This window comes from Mobula birostris, chromosome 5 (genome assembly GCF_030028105.1).
Source record: "Mobula birostris isolate sMobBir1 chromosome 5, sMobBir1.hap1, whole genome shotgun sequence".
NCBI lineage: Eukaryota > Metazoa > Chordata > Chondrichthyes > Myliobatiformes > Myliobatidae > Mobula > Mobula birostris.
In genome coordinates, this window is record NC_092374.1 from 188,475,482 (window position 1) to 188,498,784 (window position 23,303).

The 23,303-nt window shown below is 42.5% G+C and overlaps 1 protein-coding gene across 1 annotated transcript; it reads right to left on the minus strand.

Moving 5' to 3' along the window:
• Positions 1 to 798: 798 nt before the first annotated feature.
• Positions 799 to 22,984, minus strand: LOC140197401 (uncharacterized). Its single transcript, XM_072257358.1, has 5 exons — positions 22,790 to 22,984; positions 20,220 to 20,612; positions 13,996 to 14,097; positions 12,915 to 12,970; positions 799 to 1,813 (listed from the first exon to the last, which is right to left on the minus strand). The coding sequence occupies exons 1-5, from the start codon at positions 22,863 to 22,865 to the stop codon at positions 1,724 to 1,726; spliced, it is 717 nt and encodes a 238-aa protein (XP_072113459.1). The 5' UTR covers positions 22,866 to 22,984; the 3' UTR covers positions 799 to 1,723.
• Positions 22,985 to 23,303: the final 319 nt, after the last annotated feature.

The window sequence follows — 23,303 nt, forward strand, 5'->3', positions numbered from 1 at the left end:
CCATCAGCCTCTTGAACAAATGGGGATAACGAGGCTCATTTAAGGATTCTTTTATCTTGTTATTTCATGCTCATTATTTATTGTAATTTAGTTATTATCTGCATTTGCACAGTTTGTCATCGACTGATCCTGTTTACAGTTACTGTTCTATAGATTTGCTAACTACTCCTGTAAGAAAAGAGTCTCAGGGTTGTATGTGGTGACATGTATGTACTCTGATAATAAACTTTACTTTGAACTTTATTAAAGCTTGGAGCACCCAGTGGCACAAGTCCCTTTGCATACAACTGCACACAAGTAATAACAACCAAAGGAAAGAAGGGCTTGTGTTTATAAGTACTTTTTATGAATTCACGATACCCTAAAATGCATCACAGAAGCTGGCATGCTTTAGAATGTGTATTTATGGTTGTAACATAGGGAACATTTTACCAGTTTGCAAACTGCAAGGTTGCAAATGTGGCAATCTCATAACATCGGTGAAAACGTCTGATTGTTGCACCGTATCTAGATGGGTATTGGGTTGAGTGGTGTGGAGGGAGGATCAGTGTGAGTGTCGATGCAAGGAATCAGCCTTGACCGAAGGGCAGGGCTGTATCTGGGATTTGCTGGCAGCACAGGATGACTGCAGTGAGCTGAAAGGTCGGGATCTGATGGTACTTGGATATTGGAATTGGACGGTGGATTTAAAGCAAAGATGTCTGGGGACTTAAAGCAGTTGAGTTTGTTGGATCTGGATATGATATTGTCCAGAAGGCACTTTGCAAGTCAAGAATGAAGCATAAATCTTGTGGTTACAGTTGTTTTATTAAGTCTCATAACAAGGAAATAACAATAACCAACTCAGTCTTCTGTAATGAAGAAAGACAAAGAGCAAAGAACCTGTGGATATCTTTATACTGAAAACTACTTCAAACTAAACAGTCAGGCTTGGAGTTCTGATGAAACATTGACTGTTTATTCCTCTCCATTGATGCTGCTTGACCTGCTGAGTTTCTCCGGCATTTTGTGTGTGCTGCTCAGGATTTCCAGCATCTGCACAGTCTCTTAAATTACAGATAAGAAAATTCTTTTGATAAGAAAAGCCTTTGAGAAAGTTCAATTTATGGCATGTCATAGGCTGCAGACAAAGAAACTATAGAAAGTACTGATAATCCACTGAGCATTTATAGGCAAACAGGTGATTATACAAACATAGAGTTAAAAGAAAATTAAACAAGAAAATTTACAATGTAGACAATAATCAAGTTGTTGTAGACTCAGTGGAAATTGACTTTTGTAATGTTAGAACCAAACACTAGGAAAATGTAGAAGATGAACCTCTTGGCATTAATTAGTGTCAAATTAAGTTTCACCCTCCAGTTACGATTGGCTTCAGTTCAGGTAGACTCAGATGTAGACAGAGACTCACAGGGGCAGGAAGTATTTGTTTTGGTGATGAGAATGCAACACCTTTTCAGGCGTATATGTTGACGATATGCATTGAAGACTTGGAGCAAATTCTCTCAAATGCACTTTTCCTTAATTTGATTGAGAAATTCCATTCTCTAGACCACAAGCACCAGGAGATAAGTTCTTGTCCACCGGCCAATTATTGCTTAGTGTGTGTAGGTAACATGTCTACACATTTTATTTGAGCAAATAAAAACAATTCATACAAACAAGGTTAACATTATTTTATGAATAATTACTCAGTTTCTGAAAATGGCCTTCTTCTGGTTTTTCACCACTTATCCGCTTTTCCAGTAATTCCTGCATATTCTGATGAGTTCATGTCAGAATAAAATACCATGGGGTTGCTTGTTGTTGGATTCTTATGTTAAATAAAGAAAAAGGAACAGATCACAAATTTTGTTAGAGTAATCTAGTAAAAATAGAATTTGATGCATGGAATATTTTTGTTTGTGGGGAGGTGAATTATCATCAATAGAATTTCTGATTTTATTTTGCATTTCCAGAAATTCACTGGTGGGCGAAGCTTTAGCTACTAACGTTGAGCTCTGTAACTCATTAGGACACAAGGACACTAGGAATAAAAGCCAATGTTTAGCTCTCTAGCCATTCCTGTCTGCTCCATGATTCCCCAAGACTTTTAACGTCAGTTCTATTTTCCGGCACTACCCCCACATCCCTCGATTGCCTTAATAGTCAAAAAGAGCCTGGTATGTCACCAAAGTCTTTAGCAAATATTTGGGTCCTTAACAAAAACCCTCCAAAGATCCAAATATTGATTCCCCATTGTTTATTCTGTTAATCACAGCCTTCATAATTCAGTAGATTAGTCAAAACATGATATCGAGCAAAACAAGACGTGTTGCTCAATGAACCTCAATATAGATGTTAATGATGTAAGAGATTCTACAGATGCTGGAAATCCTGAGCAACACACACAAGATGCTGGAGGAATTCAGCAGGTCAGGCAGCACCTATAGACAGAAATGAACAGTTGATGTTTTAGGCTGAGACGCTTCATTAGAATCAGAGCTTCCAATGTCCTGAAGTCCTCATGATGAATCCTTCACTTCCATTGATGCTGCCTGACCTGCTGAGTTCCTGCAACATTTTCTGTGTTTAGCTTGTTATGGGCTTCAGCATTTTCTCTCCAACTAAACTTCAGCTAAAAGCTTGGTAATTCTCTGTTTTCTCTCTTCTTTTCTAAAATAGTCTGGTCACATTTGCAATCCTCCAATCCAAAAGGGCAATTCTAAAATTTATGGAATTTTGGAATTCCCTCTCTAAACTTTTTCTGAAGTTCTAAGTTTGTTTCTATTTGAAGACCCTTCTTAAATATACTACATTGACCAAGATTTTGGTAATCTGATGTGGCATCTATTTTGTTTGATTTCACCTCCATATCATTCTTGGGATGTTTTGCCATTGCAAGTGGAATATTCTGGAAGATTCTGTTGCACTTGCTGTAGAAACAAATGACTACATAAATTAGGATCAAGCATAGGCCATTTGACCCCTCAAGATTTCTATGCTATTTATTTTTATTATGCTAATTAACTTGACTTTATAATCTTAGCTCTGCAATTCCATCCACTCATGATAGCCTTTCACCAAAGTCTCTAGCACCATAAATGTATTCAAAGACTCTGAATCAATGGCACTTTAAGGAAGAGAGGTGGAAAGACTCATTATCCCCTGATTGGAAAACCTTTGTCTCATTTTTCTCTTAAGCAAATTTCCCTTGATTTTGAAGTGATCCCAAATTCTAGGTTCTTCCACAAGGAGAAACATCCTCCCCCCTTTTGTGCTGGAGAGCTTTGTGACACTAATGACTCCATCCTACCAAGACCCATCAAGATCGTCCTGCCGAAGGTCTCAGCCCGAAGCGTCGTCTGTACTTTTTTCCATAGATGTTGCCTGACCTGTTGAGTTCCTCCAGCATTTTGTCCTTGTTGTTAAGATTGGATTTGTTTCATTCAAGTCACCTCTCCAGGTTCTAAATCTCAGAGGTTACAAGCCTGGCTTTTCTAACCATCCCCCATACACCAGCCAACCCAGTAAACCAGTACAAATACGGCATTTTCAATTTCAGTAATGCCTAATACATGTGAAATACATTTCCCTATTTTGTATTCAGTTCCTCCAGCTTCCCAATTGACTTGATGCAATGCATGTTAGCCATTTGCAGATCATGCACCAGGACACTCAGATCTCCGTGAATCTCTTGGACTAAAATCCTTGTGCCTTTCCAATGATGGAACAAGATAATGTTTGTGTTCAGCACCATTCAATACAATGAGAAAATTGGCTCTTTTTGCCAATAAAACAATAAAGTATGGATGGACAACAATTTCCCACTTTTCACAAAGAGCGCTGAGCTATTAAAATGGCAGCTAATTCAACCTTTCCAGTCTATTTTGTATTGTTATTGTTTTGCCTTGTCCTACCTCAATGTACGTGATCTGCATGACTGTTGGTAAGGCAAAACTTTTCACTGTATCTCTGTATATGTAACAATAATAAACCAATACCTATACCAGTATTGCTCATTTGGTACCAATAATTAGTTATATTGTACACAATGAGAGCAATATCATGAATATTTATTTGTTCTCTTTTAACATTTGTAACTGATGGAATTACAGCCAGTTTACGAAGGGCGATGCACCTGATCAGAAAATTGTCCTGAATTTCTTTATTTCTTTCATTTCTCTCCCTGCCCCTCCAGTCATTATTTAGTTTCTGGGATGTGCACAGGACAGGTTGTAGAATATTGACTCCCACAGACAGCTCAGAGCTACCACTTCCCAATGACACCTTACTGATGAACCATGCATTTGTTCTTCAGGGCTGCCATCATAGCCAATATCCTGTGGGAGATCTCTGGCTGTGCCCGCTGTGGGAATCAAGGTCATATTGGCTGTGAGCATCTCTGTTATATCATCTTTAGCAATAACTATCATGGCCTAGAGTTGTAGAGTACTACAGCACAAACAGGCCTTTCAGCCCATCTAATATGTGCTAGCCTGGTCTTCTGCCTCATCCCAACTACCTGAACCTGAACCATAGCCCTCCAAACCTGTTCCATTCACGTACCTATCCAAACTTCTCTTAAATGTAACTATTGACCTCCCAACTAGCTTGCAGCTTGTTGCACACTTGCACGACCCTCTGTGTAAAGTTCTCCTTCAGATTCCCATTAACTATTTCACCTGTCACCCTAAACCTATGACCTCTAGATTGAGTCTCATGCAACCTGACAGGAAAAAGCCTGCTAACATTCATGGTATCTGTATCCCTGAGGTCTTCCAATTTGCTGCTCACCGTTGCACCAGGGAGGTGATCTGGACACTATATTCACAAATAAGTCAATCAATACGATTTGATTTTGGTAATGAACAGATGCATCTAGGGCACTGGAATCTGCCAGCTTTCTGTGGCATCAAGCTCAGCGCAGAGCAACCAAGCAACAGTGATTCCATTCTCCTTTACTCTTCAGAGGCATGGGCAAACTGAAACCACTCGACAAGTATTACCCCTGCAAAGTTCACCAAACAAACAGGCAGGATAGGTGAGCTAACATCAGCACCTACTCCCAGGCCAATATCCTCAGCACTGATGTTCTGATCATGCTGAATTACCACTGGTGAGCATGTCATACCTGGACCCTGACTTCTGAAATTGGAAATTTATTCCAAGCTCTGGCGCGGGTTTCCAGGAACACAAAGAAAAGTCCTTCCTTGATAAAGTATAACATCTTCAGCAACTCCAGGAATCCTTGAGCTGTGCTTCTTCAAACTGCAGAATCCATTCAGAAACAGGAACATAAAAGGTCTGAATCTACCCACCCCAGATCTGTCAGATATCATATCTGAACCCATATCCACCGCGGCAAATTCCGCATTGATCTGCAAGTCTCTGTTTCTCTTCCCACTTACTATCCGTTGGAACTTCTCTCACTGTCTCTCTCTCTCTCTCACTTTCTCTCTCTCTCTACTCTATTATATCTCTCTCTACTCTATTATATCTATCTATATATCTCTACCTCTATGACCCTATCTCTTTCTCCCTCTATCTTTCTTTTTCTCTGTACACCTCCCTCCCTCTCTCGCTGTTTCTTTTTTCTCTCTTACTACCTATCTTTATATTTCTCCCTCTCTATCTATTTTGCTCTCCCTTTACATCTCCCTCTCCCTTGATCTAACACCCTATCTCTCCCTTTGCCTCTCTCTGTCACTCTCTCACTCACTCACCATCCAAACTCCCGAATTAGAATTGTGAACCTCCCAGGAGGACCATACCTCACTCCCCCCACCTTGTTACCAGAACAGCCGAGCAGCTGACTGCATTCCTCATCTCTTCATTATCTGCCTTTCTTACTCTCTTTCTATCTTAACCTTTCTCTGTCTCTCACCCACGATATTCTTCTCATGTCCTCTCAGTTGGAACAGACGGCGATATGCATTAGAGTAGGAGATGTCCATGCAACCTTTTTGACATTTAATAGGATTACACCTTGCCAGTAAGAAAATCTTGTGCCCACTTTCTATTTTCTGTTAGATAGCCAATCTTTTATCCAGCCCAGTCTGTTACCTCATGCACCATCGCTGTATTTTGCACCATAACCTTTAATACAGATATTTATATAATGCTCTGTGGAAAATCTAAGTATACCACATTTCACAATTCCCTTAATCACACCATATGTTATTTCAAAGAAGCCCAATACATTGGTCAAGCACAATTTCCTTTCCACAAAACCATATTGATTTAGCTGTAAAGTTCTCTTTGAAGAGCATTGCTTTTCAAAAATTAACGCATTTCCTGAGCACTTTAACCTATCAGCCTTGCTTCAAGAGACATCGAAAGGTACACAGCAATGTCAGTAGCCTCCATATCAGTAAGAGCTATTTCTCTATGCTAAAGATTTAAAGAAGTGGCCACTTTATTAAGTATTTGCGTACACCTGCTTGTTAGTGCAAACACCTAATCTGCCAATTGTATGGCAGCAACTCAATGCATAAAAGCATTCAGATATGGTCAAGAGATTCAGTTGTTGTTCAGACCAAACATCAGAATGGGGAAGAAATGTGATCTCAGTGACTTTAACCATGGAATGATTATTGGTGCCAGATAGGGTGGTTTGAGTATTCCAGATTCCCCTGGAAGTATCATGCAGAGAATGGTGCAAAAATCAAAAATCGTCCAGTGAGCAGCAGTTCTGTGGGTGGAAATGCCTTGTTAATGACAGTGGTCAGAGAAGAATGTCCAGACTGGTTCAAGCTAACAGGAAGGCACCTAACCACACGTTTCAACAGCGGTGTGCAGAACAGTATCTCTGAACACACAATGCACCAAACTTCAAAGGTGATGTGCTACAACAGCTGGAGGCCATAAATATACACTCAGTGGCTGCTTTATTCGGCACACTCCTGCACCTAATAAAATGGCCACTGAGTGTGTCTCTTTCCCCACAGAGAAATTACCAATACTCGTGATGAGTTCTTTCTCTTTGCTGAATGTTTGAAAATTGTTAGTGGCTTTGCAACCACATACAAGCAAACAGAATCAAATAAGACCAGTGGGAAGAGATATGGCATTAATTTGTCCAATTAAATCCTCTATCTCAGTTCAATGCCCTTTTGATGACCTTCATGCTGGATTTTGATTGCCTAGAATTGCAGAGTCTCCTCCATGATTAGAATTGGGCTGATGGAAATCTGGTCATTGTTGTTTAGGGTCTGCTTGACGTCATTAATCCATGACATCTTTGCCACACATGGTCTGGCTTCCAGATGCTGGCCCTAGCTCTTTGAGGGAAAAATCTGGCAAGGCCTGTCTGTCTGTGGTGAACAACTGACTATAGGGGAGGGGGCTACTGCACAGGATCGAAATAAGCTTCAGAGAGTTGTCAACTTCGTGACCTCCATCATGAGCAATAGCCTCCATAGTATCCAGGATATATTCAAGGAGCGACGCCTCAAAAAGGCAGCGTCCATTATGAAGGACCTCTACTACCCAGGACATGCCTTGTTATCGTTGCTGTCATCAGGAAGAAGGTACAGAAGCCTGAAGGTACACATTCAACTATTCAGGAACAGTTTCTTCCCCTCTGCCATCTGATTTCTAAATGGACATTGAACCCGTGGAACTACCTCACTACTTAGTATTTCTATTTTTGCACTAGTTATTTAATTTAACTAATATATATATATATAATTGTAATTCACCTTTTCTCTCTCTCTCTCTCTCTCTATTATGTATTAAAATGTCCTGCTGCCACAAGTACAACAAATTTCACGACATGTGCCAGTGATATTAAACCTGTTCTGATTCTAATTTTGAGTTGTCTAAACGTGGCAGGAGGTAAACTGCTGTCCTGTAGAACGGGGACATCAGTGCCTGAGCCTGCACACCAGGTGATTTTTTGTTTTAGGGGCAAGGGTCGACAACTGAGCAACTAAAGCACCAGATCATACTTCCATCACCTCAGCCTCCAACATTCACCTGCCTGGCCAACCCTGATCACAGAGATGGGAAAACCAAAAATGCAGATGCTGCAAATTTAAAATGAAAATATAGAAAATGATTGAAGTACTAAGCTGGTCTGATAGCATCTGTGAAAAGAGCATGAGAATTAATGCTTCAGTTCAAACACTTTTGCGCTTAACTGTCAATAAATCTGGGAGCTCTCCCCTATCCCCCATCCCATGTTCCCTGTTCTCTGTTTTCTGCCCTTGGTTCCCTATTCTGTATTTCCTGTAACCTGTCCTCTCTGTCTTGACACCTGTCCTCTGTTTCTTGTTCTCTATCCCCTATCACAGTCCTCTCCCTTCTGCCTCCTGTCCCCTGTCCCTCCCTGTCGCCTGTCCCCTGTTCCCTATCACCAGGCCCCTGTTCCCTGTCCCCTGTCCACTATTTCCTGTCCCCTGTCCCCTGTCATCTGTCCCTGTCTCTTAGTATTGCTATGCAGCAGTCTTGGAAGTTGCACTTAATCTGTGGGAACACAACTCGGGACTTTGGAAGTCATGTTTCTGCACTCTTTCTGAGTGTAGGATACAACATCTTAAAACTTATGTACTTCCTTTGCAATGGAGAGAGACCCAACTGAGAGCTCAAACTCAAACAAGTAAGGAGGAGGAGGAGAAGATGGCGGTGCGACACAGCTTGCAACGGCCACGCAGGTGAATGATATCTGTTATCTGTCAAGTAGGGTGCCGTGCAAAATCCTGATTTGATGGAGACAGATGTGAGAGCACAGAGGAACATCTGGAGAAACTTCTGAAATGCCTTCTTCGCTGCCGCTGCTACTGTGTGATCCAGAATCTCTGGAGGAGAAGGCCCCGAGTCCTCGGCTTTGCTTGTTGTTCAGCAGCCGGGGGTGGGGGGGGTCGGGGGTCGAAGCGCTCAGCAGAGCATGGTGCTCGGGCGGCTGTATCGGAGGGGCTGGTCAGAGGCTCGAAGTTTTCGGACGGACTCAGAGTCGGCTGTGGTCGGGTGCTTCCAATGCGTTGGCAGTTGTCAGCGCCTGTTGGTTTATGGCAGGGAGAGTTTCTCCCTTTTACCGCCTGCTATCGGGACTATTGGGAGTCGATTGGAACTTTGAGACTTTTTTTTTACCGTGCCCACGGTCTGCTCTTTATCAAATTATGGTATTGCTTTGCACTGCTGTAACTATATGTTACAATTATGTGGTCTTGTCAGTGTTAGTCTTTGGTTTGTCCTTTTTTTTGTGATATCACTCTGGAGGAACATTGAATCATTTCTTAATGCATGCATTTCTAAATGACAATAAACGAGGACTGAGTGTCCTCATAATCTAATCTAATCTAAAATACAGTGACGTTTGTGAAGAAATTTTTTTAGCCAGAGGGTGGTGAATCTATGCAATTTGTTGCTACGGGCGGCAGTGGAGGCCAAGTCATTGGGTGTAATTAAGGCAGAGATTGATAGGTATCTGAGTAGCCAGGGCATCAAAGGTTATGGTGAGAAGGCGGGGGAGTGGGACTAAATGGGAGAATGGATCAGCTCATGATAAAATGGCGGAGCAGACTCGATGGGCTGAATGGCCGACTTCTGCTCCTTTGTCTTATGGTCTTATGGTTTTGCACCAAAGCAAAGTAGGTGCAATCTAATTTCTAGGCAATAATTTCCTGATGGATTTAAATTGAGGGATTAAGGTAAAAACTTGGGACATTTTAGCCATTCTGTTCTATCTTTGTCTTCTAAAAAAATCTGTCGTTTTCTTCACACCACTGAATTGAGAAAAACAGAAAATTGAGATTCATCACTAATTGTAATATTATAGTTTAAAGGGGTTTGTTGCTTTTTTATTGTCACATTCTGCAGCAAAGCATAGGCTGTCACTTCCATTTCCTTTCGTTATTTTTGTGCTTTTAGGTCAGTTAATGTCTGTATATCTGCACCGGGCTTTTAGGTAAACACAAACCAGAAGTAGAAATGAGCTAAATGTCAACTGTAATGTGTGAAGTCACTTTGGCGTGAACATCTAACACTCGAAGATGGAAGAACATTGAATATAACCATCCACAATTACAAATCATGTTTACATGAATTAGAACAGATGCAATATTTTTCTTTGGGCTGTTTGTCACGGTTATAAATAATTCACAAATGGATAAAAAATAATTTAAAAGGAAAATGCGTTTTTGCTTTAAAAAGATTCTAACTTTCAAACAGTATATTAATTGGAAAACTTTTATACTTCAGTCATAATACAAAAGATAGAAATGCAGAAAATAAAAGCAAGAGTTGGCCATTCCTTATAATAACAGCTGATTGCCTCAGTACTCTTGATGGCGTGATCTCTTTAGTCATCTAACTCTTCCATGAATATACAGTATTTAATCACTTTGTTTTTAAGGTGTTCTGCGGTAGAGTTTCACCACTAGTTGGTGAAGGTACAAATAACACTGCCTTGCATCTCAAGGCACCTTGACCTCTGGGACTGCCTGTGTGGAGTTTGCATGTTTTCCCAGGTAGGTCAGCTTCCTTCCACATTCCAAAGAGGCACAGATTGCCCATTGGTTAGCCACTGTAAATCGTGGGGTAGAATCTCGGGGAGATAATGGGAATGTGGGTAGAATAAAATGGGATTAATATAGGATTATGTTGACATGGAGACTCAGGAAGGCAGTATCCACACTAAGGACCTTCACCATCTGGGACATGTCCTCTTCTCATTAGTACCAGAATCAGGTTTATTATCATGAGCATATGTTGTGAAATTTGTCCTTATGGAGAGCAGGTGCAGGAGTCTGAAGATCCACATGCAATGTTTGAGGAACAGTTTCTTCCCCTCCACCGTCAGGTTCCTCAATAGTCCATGAACCCATGAACACCACATCACTATTCCTTGTTTGCATGATTTATTTATTTTGTTTTTTATTAGTACTTAGTTTAATGGGTAAGTTTGCTGATGACATGAAGTCATATATCACAAGCAGGACATAGATTAGCTGAAATCCAAAGATCTGTGCAGGAGCCTGAACTGTCCACAAACTTATTAACTCCACATCATTATTCCACTTTTGCACTAGTTATTTATTTCTGTAACTTATAGTAATTTTAATGTCTTGCACAGTATTGTTGCTGCACAGTATATTTCATGACATATGCCTGCAAGGGGTTTGGAGTGGCTATGGTCCAGGTGCAAGTAGACAGAAGACCATGCCGGCATGAAGTAGATGGGCTGAAGGGCCTGTTTCTGTGCTGTAGCAGTCCATGACTTAATGGGACTTGCTTAACCTTTCTGCTTCCTGTTCTCAACGTGCTGCTTAGATCTCCAGCTACTGTATCTGCCAAGATCATCGTCATTGTTATGTGCCGTATTGTATGACGTGGGTGATCGTGGTCTTTCCAACACTGTGGTTGTTCTTGGTAATTTTTTTTAACAAATGAGGTTTGCCATTGCTTTCTTCTGGGCAGTCTCTTTACAAGATGGGTGACTCCAGCCATTATCAATGCTCTTTGGAGATCGACTGCTGTCATCAGTGGTCACATAACCGGGACTAGTGGTATGCACCAGCTGCTCGTATGACCACCCACCACCTGCTCCCATGGCTTCACATGTTCCTGATTGGGGAGGGGGAGGCTAAGCAGGTATTACACCTTACCCAAGGGTGACCTGCAGGCTAGCAGAGGAAATGAGTGCCTTACACCTCCTTTTGCAAAGGAGTATCTCCACCCCAGCACCCGACATGTCAGCAACAGGTTCAGAGAGGCTATGTTCCAGAGGGGACTATGTAGAAGATTGGGTTGGCACGGACTGGAGGCCAAATGGCCTGTTTCTGTGTTACAGCAGTCTTTGCTAACACCCTGTGTTAAAGAGTTCCTTGTCTCTGCTGCCCTTCACCTTTAATCCGTTTCCTTGTCCTTGAACCGTCTGCTATTGGGAAGATGATATGTATTACAGGAATGTTGCACATTTTAGGGAGCTATGCATAAGTTAAAGCATATGCAACAGTTGTGGACATGCACAGTAGATACCTTGGGCAATGAAACACAGAAAGGTCATGATATAACCATTTCACAGAAGAATATTGCTTGTGTTCAAACACGGTGTTGGGAATGTGATTATTGTGATGTATACCCTTTCAATTCTCATCTCCGTGCCCTCAGTACAATCATCTGAAAGCCCAGCCATAGCCCTATGGTCAATGGCCTCTTGGTCAGCTACCTCCTCTACCTAATGAAGTGGCCACAGAGTGTACCTTCCTGGTCTTCTGTGCTGTAGCCCATCCTCTTCAAGGTTTGATGTATCGTGCATTCAGAGAGACCCTTCTGCACACCACTGCTGTAACTAGCTGCCCTTCAGCTACCGCCATTTTCCTGTCAGCTTGAACCAGCCCGGCCGTTCTCCTCGGACCTCTCTCATTAACAAGGTATTTTCACTCACAGAACCTGCCGCTCACTGGACGTTTTCCTTTGTCGCATCGTTCCCTGTAAACTCTGGAGACTGTTGTGCATGAAGATCACGGGAGATCAGCAGTTTCTGAGATACTCCGCCCAGCACCAATTATCATTCCACTAAGTCATATAGTCACATTTCTTCCCCATTCCGAGCAACAACTGAACCTCTTGAGCATGTCTGTATACTTTTATGCATTGAGTTGCTGCTATGTGATTGGATAATTAGATATTTGCATTAACAAGCAAGTGTACAGGTGTACCAATAAAGTGACCACTAAGTGTATGCATGTAGGTCACTCACTATATGTAGAATGCTGATGCACAGCTTTACCACACCATCCTGTTTCTCCACCCTTCCACCATCACTAATACAACATCCCTTGCCAATAGCCAGCACCAGATGAGCCAAAGTGTTCTCTAAGTACATATTAGAGAGCCCATATCTTTGCAGACTGTGGAGGAGCAGCAATTCAAGAATCAAATATCTACATGGATAAGATAATCTCAACGTTCCCCATGGTTGTGCTTACCTGACCATTCTGAGAAGCATTTCCTCTTTTTGATCGTTTTTGAGCTCGTTTAGAATCTAAGAAGAAAAAAAACTCATATTAGTCCCCCTTTGGCAATGATCAGTTGCTGGTCAGAACCTTGAATTGGTACACTCCAGCCAAAATAATTATATATTAAACATTTAAAGTTGCACAGCTAACATCTCAACTAATTTTTTCTTCTGTCAAGATTATAAGGAGTTTCTGTCATGCAAACATTATGTACTGTACTTAATTAATTTTTAACTGGAAGAGAAATGTTCTATCATAGATTCATTTAACAAATAGGATTGCAGAATATTCTATCATTTTAACTTTTATAGGAACTTCACAGCACTAATATTTAGTTATTACATTTATTAGTATTTGTTATTTTATTACTTTTGTAAAATGTTAATGTTGAGGAATTAATGGGTTCATGAGCAACAGTGGTTTCTACACCCATCCTAATTTGGGTGCCACGTATAACAGGCACTCAACTCAACCCATAAGATTGCCATGCAGAGAAAAGTTAAAATGTTACTAACTACACATATCATCATCATCATCATCATCATCGTGCCATGGAGAAATAGGATGATGTGATAAAGCCATGTATGGTGTAGAAACTGACCTACATACCTTCACTCAGTGGCCACTTTATTAGGTACACCTGTACGCTTGCTCATTATTTCAAATATTGTATCTAATTAGCTGACCATGTGGTAGCCGTGTCATTTGGTATCTTTGACCATGATTGTACTTGGCAATTTTTCCTGCTGAAGACTTCTGACCCAAACATCGACTGTTTATTCTGCTCCACAGACACTGCCTGGCCTGCTGAGTTCCTCCAACATTTTGAGTGTTGCTGTGGATTTCCAGTGTCTGTCAATTCTCTTGTGTTTATAATGTTGTTTTTATGTGGCTAAACTGATCTCAGATTGATAGAGGTACAATATGTAATCCATATAACAGCACAGCATTTTATTAGTTTTGTGTATTAATAAAATAATTGAAAGTTGTAGAAAACACACAAATATCATGCTCAAGTATAGGTAGGCTGTGCCATATCATAATTGCTCACCTCTCCGTATCTTCATGGTAAAACACAAGAAAAACAAAATAAGAGTAAGAGTAACATATCGAATTTTGTCTTTGAACCCTGGAGTTTTCTTCTTGGCTGTATCTGTGGAACAAGTCAGGATTGGAAGTTCAAAGTTCAAGGTAAATTTTATTATCAAAGTACATATATGTCACCATAAACAACCCTGAGATTAATTTTCTTGTGGATATACTCAACAAATCTCTAGAATAATAACTACAACGGAATCAATGAAAGAGTAGGGTGTTCAGCCAGCGTGCAGAAGACAACAGACTGTGCAAATGCAAAAAGAAGGAACAATAATAATAAATAAATAAGCAAGAAATGTCAAGAACATGAGATGAACAGTCCTTGAAAGTGAGTTCATTGGTTGTAGGAATATTTCAATGATGGGGTAAATCAAGTTATCCTCTTTCGTTGAAGAGCCTGATGGTTGAGGGGTAATAACGGTTCCTGAACCTGGTGGTGTGAGTCCTGAGGCTCCCGTACCTTCTTCCTGATGGCAGCAATGAGGAGATATTCAGGTATTTCAAACTTGACAATTGTCAAGCCAGTACATTCAATTAACCAATTTCCCCCTGGATCAATAAAGTATGACTATGACTATGACTATTTAGAAAGGAGGGGATCTCCAGCATGGGGAAAATTGGAACTTCTGCTAATTTCCAACTTAGATTTAGATTCTACATATAAATATAAAAATAAACATTTTATAAATATATAACTCAATAGTTTTATATAAAGTGGCCATACTTGCATTAACTGCTTCCATATAAGTACAAGTGGAAAATTAATTCTTTGGGTTACTGTAGGTTTATTTTTAAACTGATTCTCTCTGTGTGCACGTTGAAAGGAACACTTAAAAGACTTTTTGACTTTTAGGGTGTGTCTGAGAAAAAGAAAACAATGTCACTCGCTTTCTGATCCTCTCACTCAGGTGGGATAGGGTTGGGGTTACCTTGATGCCACTATGAAAAAGAAATGATTCCTTACTAATCTTTTGTGATTTTCTGACATTGTTAATAGATAAAGGCAAACTAATTGTGGTCTAACTGAACCCTCAGAAAGTCTTTGATGAGGCACCACAGAAGAGGTTGTTGATAATTAGAGTGCACACTATTGCGAGTAACATACTGACTTGGATTGAAGATTGTTTAACGCATGAAAAGTAAAGATTAGGAATCTGACTAGTTTTAACCTGACAAGATTCAGGTTCGGAGATTTTGACCAGTGTAGGTATAGGAAGTTGGAGAGTGGGGTCCCAGCTACTTACTGGATATGGTGAAATTTTGATAAGGGAATCTTGTATAATATATATGAGACAGCTGGTGATATGAAGTACAGAGACAAAACACTTCAGGACGCATGATAACATAGCAGTTAGTGCAATGCTACTTGAGTGCCAGTAACTCGGGTTCAGTTCCTGCTGATGTCTGTAAGAAGTCTGTACGTTCTTCCTGTGACCATGTAGGTTTCCCCCAGGTGCTCTGGTTTCCTCCCACATTCCAAAGATGTACAGGTTAGTAGGTTAACAGGTTGCATGTGTATTAGGCAGCGTAGGCCTGTTACCAAGCTAAATGAAGAAAGAAAATAGATGGAAGATGCAGAATCCAGATGATAAATCATAATGGGCCATTTCCTAATGTCCACTCCCTGTTTGCCAAGATTATTGTTCATCACTCCTATCCACTCCCACCCCCATTCTATCTGCATCTGGTTCCACCTATCACTGCCCAGCCTTTCTCCCATCCCTTTCTGACAGTTATAACAGCAATCTTTCCTTTTCCCTCTCAGTCCTGATGGAGGGTGTTGTCCTGAAACTTACTCTTTTTGTCTCTGCGGGTGCTGCTTAAACCTGGTGCTACAAAGTGGCAGTATGGTCTGTGAGGAGAATCCAAACGTGTTTTATGATGGCACAATTAAAATTTGTGACTGGGTAATGACACAGCAAGTTGAATATAATGTGCAGAAATACAAGGGAGAAAAAGAGGAAGGAGGAGTATTTTCAAATGGTATGAGATTGACTGCCTTAATAGTCAGAGGGAGCTGGTTGTCCTTATAACATTTATTAATTTAGAGATGAGGCACAGTTACAGTCCCTTCTGGTCCAACGAGTCCCCAGTCGCCCAGTTAAAGCTCAAAGGACACTTTATTATCGAAGTACATATACTACCCTGAAATTCATTTTCTTGTGGGCATTCACAATAAATACAAAGAAACACAATAGAAATAGCAAAGATGGACAAACAACCAAGGTGCAAAATCACACCCACATGACCAATCCATACATGACCAGAACGTGGGAGGAAACCGAGGCACCCGGAGGAAACCCACACGGTCACGGGGAGAACGTACAAACTCCTTACGGACAGGGGCGGGAATTGAACCTGGGTCGCTGGTATTGTTATAGCATAATGCTCACTGTGACGTTCCATGCAAACTCAGAAATAACATACGGGTGCGGTAGGCAAAGGAAGGTAAGTGACTTGAAATTTCAACACTATATATGCTGAAAATACAAAATAAAAAAAATTTGGAAGGTCTTCAGCCTGAGCTATTAACTCATTTCCTCTTTCCACAGATGTGGTCTGACCTACTGAATGGGTTTATGCCACGTGTATGTTGGCCTTTATTGTAAGAAGATTTGAGTACAAAATGAGAAAGTCTGAGTCCATGCCTGGTGTGCTAGGTGCAATCTTGATATGGATTTGATGTACGCTAATGTTAAGGATGCATACAGCTCCTCTCCCCTCCCCCCACTGGGAAGATCAGATCACAACCTGGTGCATCTCAAACCCTGCTACGTGCCTCTGGTGAAGAGTAAACCTGCAACCTCGAGGACAGTGAGGAAATGGTCGGAGGAGGCTTATGAGGTGCTCCAGGGTTGTTTTGAGGTGACAGACTGGTAGGCACTCTGTGAGCCACATGGAGAAGATATTGATGGGCTCACAGAGTGCATCACTGATTACACCAACTTCTGTGTAGACTGCAATGTTCCGACAAGAACTGTCCTTTGTTATTCAAATAACAAGCCATGGGTAACAAAGGACATTAAGGACATCCTGAATGCTAAAAAGAGGGTGTTTAGATAGATAGATATACTTTATTGATCCCGAGGGAAATTGGGTAAATTGGGTAGAGATGGAAGATGGAAGATAGAGACGGAAAGAGGGAGGAGCTGAGGGCAATACAGAGGGACCTGAAAGCCAGGATCAGGGAGGCTAAAGACAGGTACAGGAGGAAGCTTGAGTGGAAACTCCAGCAGAACAACATGAAAGAGGTCTGGAGGGGGATGAGGGCCATCACTGGGTTCCGGCAAACTAGCAACAGAGGAGCTGAAGGCAGTGTGGACAGGGCCAATGAACTTAACCGGTTCTTTAACAGATTTGACATTGTGGCCCCTGCCCATCCCCCACATGAGCCATCTGTTGTCGGCCACCAACCAACACATATTCCACTCTCCCCTCCTACCCCTCCTCACAGTCCCCCACCCTGCTCTCATGACCATACCCCTCCCCCACACGAAACCACCACGGTGGGCTTCACAGCTGAACAGGTGAGAAGACAGCTGAAACGTCTCAACCCAAGCAAGGCTGCAGGACCGGATGGTGTCAGTACCAGGGTGCTCAAAGCCCGTGCCCCTCAGCTATGTGGAGTACTTCGCCATGTATTCAACATGAGCCTGAGGCTCCAGAGGGCTCCTGTATTGTGGAAGACGTCCTGCCTCGTCCCTGTGCCAAAGACGCCGCGCCCCAGCGGCCTCAATGACTACAGACCGGTGGCACTGACCTCCCACATCATGAAGACTCTGGAGAGACTTGTTCCGGAGCTGCTCCGGCCTATGGTCAGGCCACACTTAGATCCCCTCCAGTTCGCCTACCAGCCCCGACTAGGAGTTGAGGATGCATCATCTACCTGCTGAACCGTGGCTACGTCCTCCAGCGAGCACCGTAAGGGTCATGTTTTTTGACTTCTCCAGTACGTTCAACACCATCCGTCCTGCTCTGCTGGGGGAGAAGCTGACAGCGATGCAGGTGGATGCTTTCCTGGTGTCATGGATTCTTGATTACCTGACTGGCAGACCACAGTACGTGTGCTTGCAACACTGTGTGTCCGACAGAGTGATCAGCAGCACTGGGGCTCCACAGGGGACTGTCTTGTCTCCCTTTCTCTTCACCATTTACACCTCGGACTTCAACTACTGCACAGAGTCTTGTCATCTTCAGAAGTTTTCTGATGACTCTGCCATTGTTGGATGCATCAGCAACGGAGATGAGGCTGAGTACAGGGCTATGGTAGGAAACTTTGTCACATGGTGTGAGCAGAATTATCTGCAGCTTAATGTGAAAAAGACTGAGGAGCTGGTGGTAGACCTGAGGAGAACTAATGTACTGGTGACCCCTATTTCCATCCAGGGGGTCAATGTGGACATGGTGGAGGAATACAAATACCTGGGGATACGAATTGACAATAAACTGGACTGGTCAAAGAACACTGAGGCTGTCTACAAGAAGGGTCAGAGCCGTCTCTATTTCCTGAGGAGACTGAGGTCCTTTAACATCTGCTGGACAATGCTGAGGATGTTCTAAGAGTCTAAGAGTCTGTAGTGGCCAGTGCTATCATGTTTGCTGTTGTGTACTGGAGCAGCAGGCTGAGGGTAGCAGACACCAACAGAATCAACAAACTCATTCGTAAGGCCAGTGATGTTGTGGGGATGGAACTGGACTCTCTGACGGTGGTGTCTGAAAAGAGGATGCTTTCTAAGTTGCATACCATCTTGGACAATGTCTCCCATCCACTACATAATGTACTGGTTGGGCACAGGAGTACATTCAGCCAGAGACTGATTCCACCGTGATGCAACACTGAGCGTCATAGGAAGTCATTCCTGCCTGTGGCCATCAAACTTTACAACTCCTCCCTTGGAGTGTCAGACACCCTGAGCCAATAGGCTGGTCCTGGACTTATTTTCTGGCATAATTTACATATTACTATTTAACTATTTATGGTTTTATTACTATTTAATTATTTATGGTGCAGCTGTAATGAAAACCAATTTCCCCTGGGATCAATAAAGTATGACTATGACTATGACTATATCCTCACTTAAATGACAACAGTTTAGATGGAGAGCAGCCAAGATGCAGCTGAATGGTTCTTGGGACACTGGATCTGTGAATGAGGAGAAAGCCATAGTTGTCTTGAGCTTAGTGCAGTAGAATGTCATTGAAACATATAATATGAGGGTTGGACTAAGCAGCATAAATGTATGGAGACTGGCTTAAGGTCAGAGCCTCAAATAATGGGCAGGCCATTCAGGCCTGAGGTTAAAGAAATGTCTTCAGTCTGAAAGTGGTGAATGTTTGGCATTTTCTAACCTATGGCGAGAAGGCAGTCCGTGGAGAAGAGTGTGGATTTTTGGAAACCACATCTTTGAAATAATCTTTAAAACGTGCCACCTCTTTAGTGTTATACACACGCTCCAATCTTCTTTTGTGGTTAGGCATCAAATTCTGTAAATTAGCCTTCAAGATTCCTGTGATGTTTAACTACATTGAAAACCTGCATGAATACAACTCGCTGGGCTCGTCGTGCCTCATTTTAAATACAGTTTCAAAGTTCAAGGTAAATTAATTGTCAAAGTACATGTATGTAACCATATACTATCCTGAGATTCATTTTCTGCCAGGCATTCACATTAGAATAAAGAAATACTATAGAATCACAGATAAAACTACACACAAGGACTGGCAAACAACCAGCGTGCAAAAGAAAACAAACTGCAAATACAGTAACTGAATAAACAGACAAATAACCAAATGCTTTGTGTAAGAAATAAATAAATATATAGACAGATACTGGGAACGTAAGTTCTAGAGTCGTTGAAAATGTGTCTACAGGTTGTGGATCAGATCTATGTTGAGGTGAGTGGAGTCACCCACGTTGGTTCAGGAGCCTGATGGTTGAAGTGTAATAACTGTTTCTGAACCTGATAATGTGGGACCTAAGACTCCTGTACCTCCTTCGTGCTGGCAGCAGCGAGAAGAGAGCAAGGCACGGCAAAAAAGTCCTTAAAAGTGTTTTCTGTACGCCAGATCAAACTAATCAACGCTTTAAAAGATAACTACAGTTTATACGTTTCCCACCTACAGTCCGAATCCAAACATTCTCAACAGACGGAACAAAACTACTGGGAAGTTACCTACCCATTATCTCCCCGTGGCCGGTTTCATTTGCGTTGTCAGCCTGGACAACTAAGTTAAAGCTTCCTCTTTCGATTCCTCTTGCCTGGCTAACAGATAATTCATAAAGTCCACTGTCGTTAATCTGCAAATGTTTCAGCAGCAGCGAAGCGTTCTCCGGGAAAAGAACAACCCGGTGTTTATAGAGATCAGAGTACGACATGACGTGGCTGCATTCATCTGAGTTGCTGTTTCGCTCTGATATGCATCTGTATTCCACAATTCTTTTCCCAGCCCTGCTCCATTTGATCCGCAGATAACCCCGTGGGTCCGAGATTGTGTAAGAGGCGGGTAGGAGCACAGAATGGTCCACGCTTCCGTTCAAGCGGTTCTGATGTACCCTCAGTGTTGCAACGGCTAAAGGTGGAGAGTGATACAAAACGAAATGATATTTAAATGATAAAACTAATCATTGCTTAAACGACAGTGTATCACTAATTACAAAAACGAAAACGCTCTCCGGTGTTTGACATTCCGCCGCCACCCGTAGACAGGGACATTAGAGGCGGAGTGGGCCATTCGGCCTTCGAACCTGCTCCGCCATTTAATACGATCATGGCGAATGTCAATACTGTGTTACTGCTCCCTTCTCAGGACCACGATCTCTTTGCCAGAAGAAAGTACCTACAAAGTGACAAACAGGAGAACATCTGCAGATGCTGGAAATCTAAGCAACACGCACAAATGCTGGAGGAACTCAGCAGGTCAAGCAGCGCCTATGGATGCTGAGACGCTTCAGCAGACTGGAGGGAACAAAAGTCCCTAAAAGTGTTTTCTGTCCATCAGAACAAACTCCTCAACGCTTTAAAGGATAACCACAGTTAATATATTCTACCAGCTGCAGTCCGAATCCAAACATTCTCAACAAACCTAACAAAAGAGAACGTCTCGCCCCGAAACGTCGACTGTACTCTTTCGCATAGGTGCTGCCTGGCCTGCTGAGTTCTTTTTTATTATTTCAAAATATACTTTATTCAAAAATAAAATTACATACAATAAACCATTCAATGAATCAATCCTTTACATACGTTTCCATTATGGTCTCTACATATCCATACTTTTGGCCACCCACGTGGCGCTCTGTTGTTTCACCTTCCCACACCATTGTTGAGGGATACAGTATACTCCCCGCCACCCGACCCCTCCCACTCCCGCGGGAGAAGAACCCTAAACAGTGGTCCTTCCCCATCGGGCCCTTGCGGTGGCTGCACCGAGTTTCAGCGCGTCCCTCAGCACGTACTCCTGCAGCCGAGAGTGTGCCAGTCGGCAGCATTCTCCCACGGACATCTCCATGTGCTGGAAGATCATCAAGTTTCGGGCCGACCAAAGAGCGTCTTTCACCGAGTTGTTGATCTGCCAGCAGCACCGGATGTTGGTCTCCGTGTGCGTCCCCGGGAACATCCGATTTCCTCTGTGTTCGTGATCTTTTGTTGCTGTAGCCCACCCACTTCAAGGTTCGACAGGCTGTGCGTTCAGAGATGCTCTTCCGCACATCACTGTTGTAACGAGTGGTTATTTGAGTTACTGTCGCCTTCTTGTGAGCTTGAAGAAACAGTCTGGCCATTCTCATTTGATATCTTAATATACCTAACTCCTTAAATACTTTAATTACTTGTCTTCAGTTGTCTTCTGTGGTCGGGAATTTCAAATGAATACAACACGGCGATATTCTTGGTCCCCAGGGATTTAATGCGGGAACTTTATATTCGCCGGGTCAGAATCTGAATTATTTCCTAACATCACTGGTAACTGTTACTATTAATACTATGATTCCTCCAAAAGGACCACAGCCCTGTCGTAGTTTGGAGGCTTGTATGCCTCAATGACCGGGAGAGCTTTGTTGGCTGGAGGCAGGGGCTTTGTGGTTTGGCTCTTGGTAGGGTCGCCCATGCCAAACAGGTCAATGGGCAGAGGCCAGACGAAGAGTGGCCTACCAGTCCTCCAGGTTCGGGGGTTCAGCTCAGGGCGAACAACCCAAACTGGTAAAACAAAATTGTTACGGAAACTTCAACATCTGAGTGCGATGGTGTGCTGAGTCCCCGGGTGGGACTTGCATGTCTAACAGTAGTCGTGAAAGCCGAGCTGTGACACGAAGAATCCCTGAACACCGCCAGAGATGGTGGACCTTCTCTGCTGCCCCAAATGCCAGCGGTGAGAAATAGGCAGTCAGTATCACTAAGATTGTAGTGTTAATCACGTTCTTTGTAGCATTCCGCCGGCAATTCTATGCCTTCTTCTTGTAGTTTTACACTGATCGATGAACAGTGTAGGGAGGTTGTCAAAGAGGAGCAGGGGCATCCCAGTGGAACTGGGGGCAGTCTGGCCCTGCGATTATCCACCCGATAATCACACAAAAATAATCAAACCAGGTGCTCACTTTGAGCAGAACCACGATTTACAGCGGTGTAAATATATTTTCCAAAACGGTAGCTCCGCTGGATATATTTTCGCCAAGGTAATCATCCGTGATATTTTTCCTACTCTTCGGCAATTATGATTGCAAGATGGACATTACACGAGTAGGAAGCACTTACCCATCGGGACCAGTAGAGTAAAAGTTAATAGCTGGACGCCATACACCCTGACCCCCTCACTTCGTCTGGGTGACATTTTGACTCATTCCACTTGACTTTCCGAGAGGAGAGTTAATCCACTGTCAGAGTAAAAATGAGCAGCTTCATGCAGTGCCGCTTTACGCTGACACTTCACACCTGATACCCACACCGACAGTGACCGTCCCACCGTGTACAGTACTCAATGCCACGCTCAGACCGACAAGAGTTCCTCTTGCCAAGAGTGACTTTGTCATTGAATCATTTCCTGTCAGAGTCACTTCTTAGAGTCTGTATGGATTCTCCTGCACCTGGATCACTTTATGTACATAAAATCAGCCCGTGTGTATAAACTAATCGTACATACACACACACACACACACACACACACACACACACACACACACATATGTGTATATATATATATGTATATATATATGTGTGTGTGTGTGTATATACGGCCATGCTCAAACAGTTACTTACACACCACGCTTCA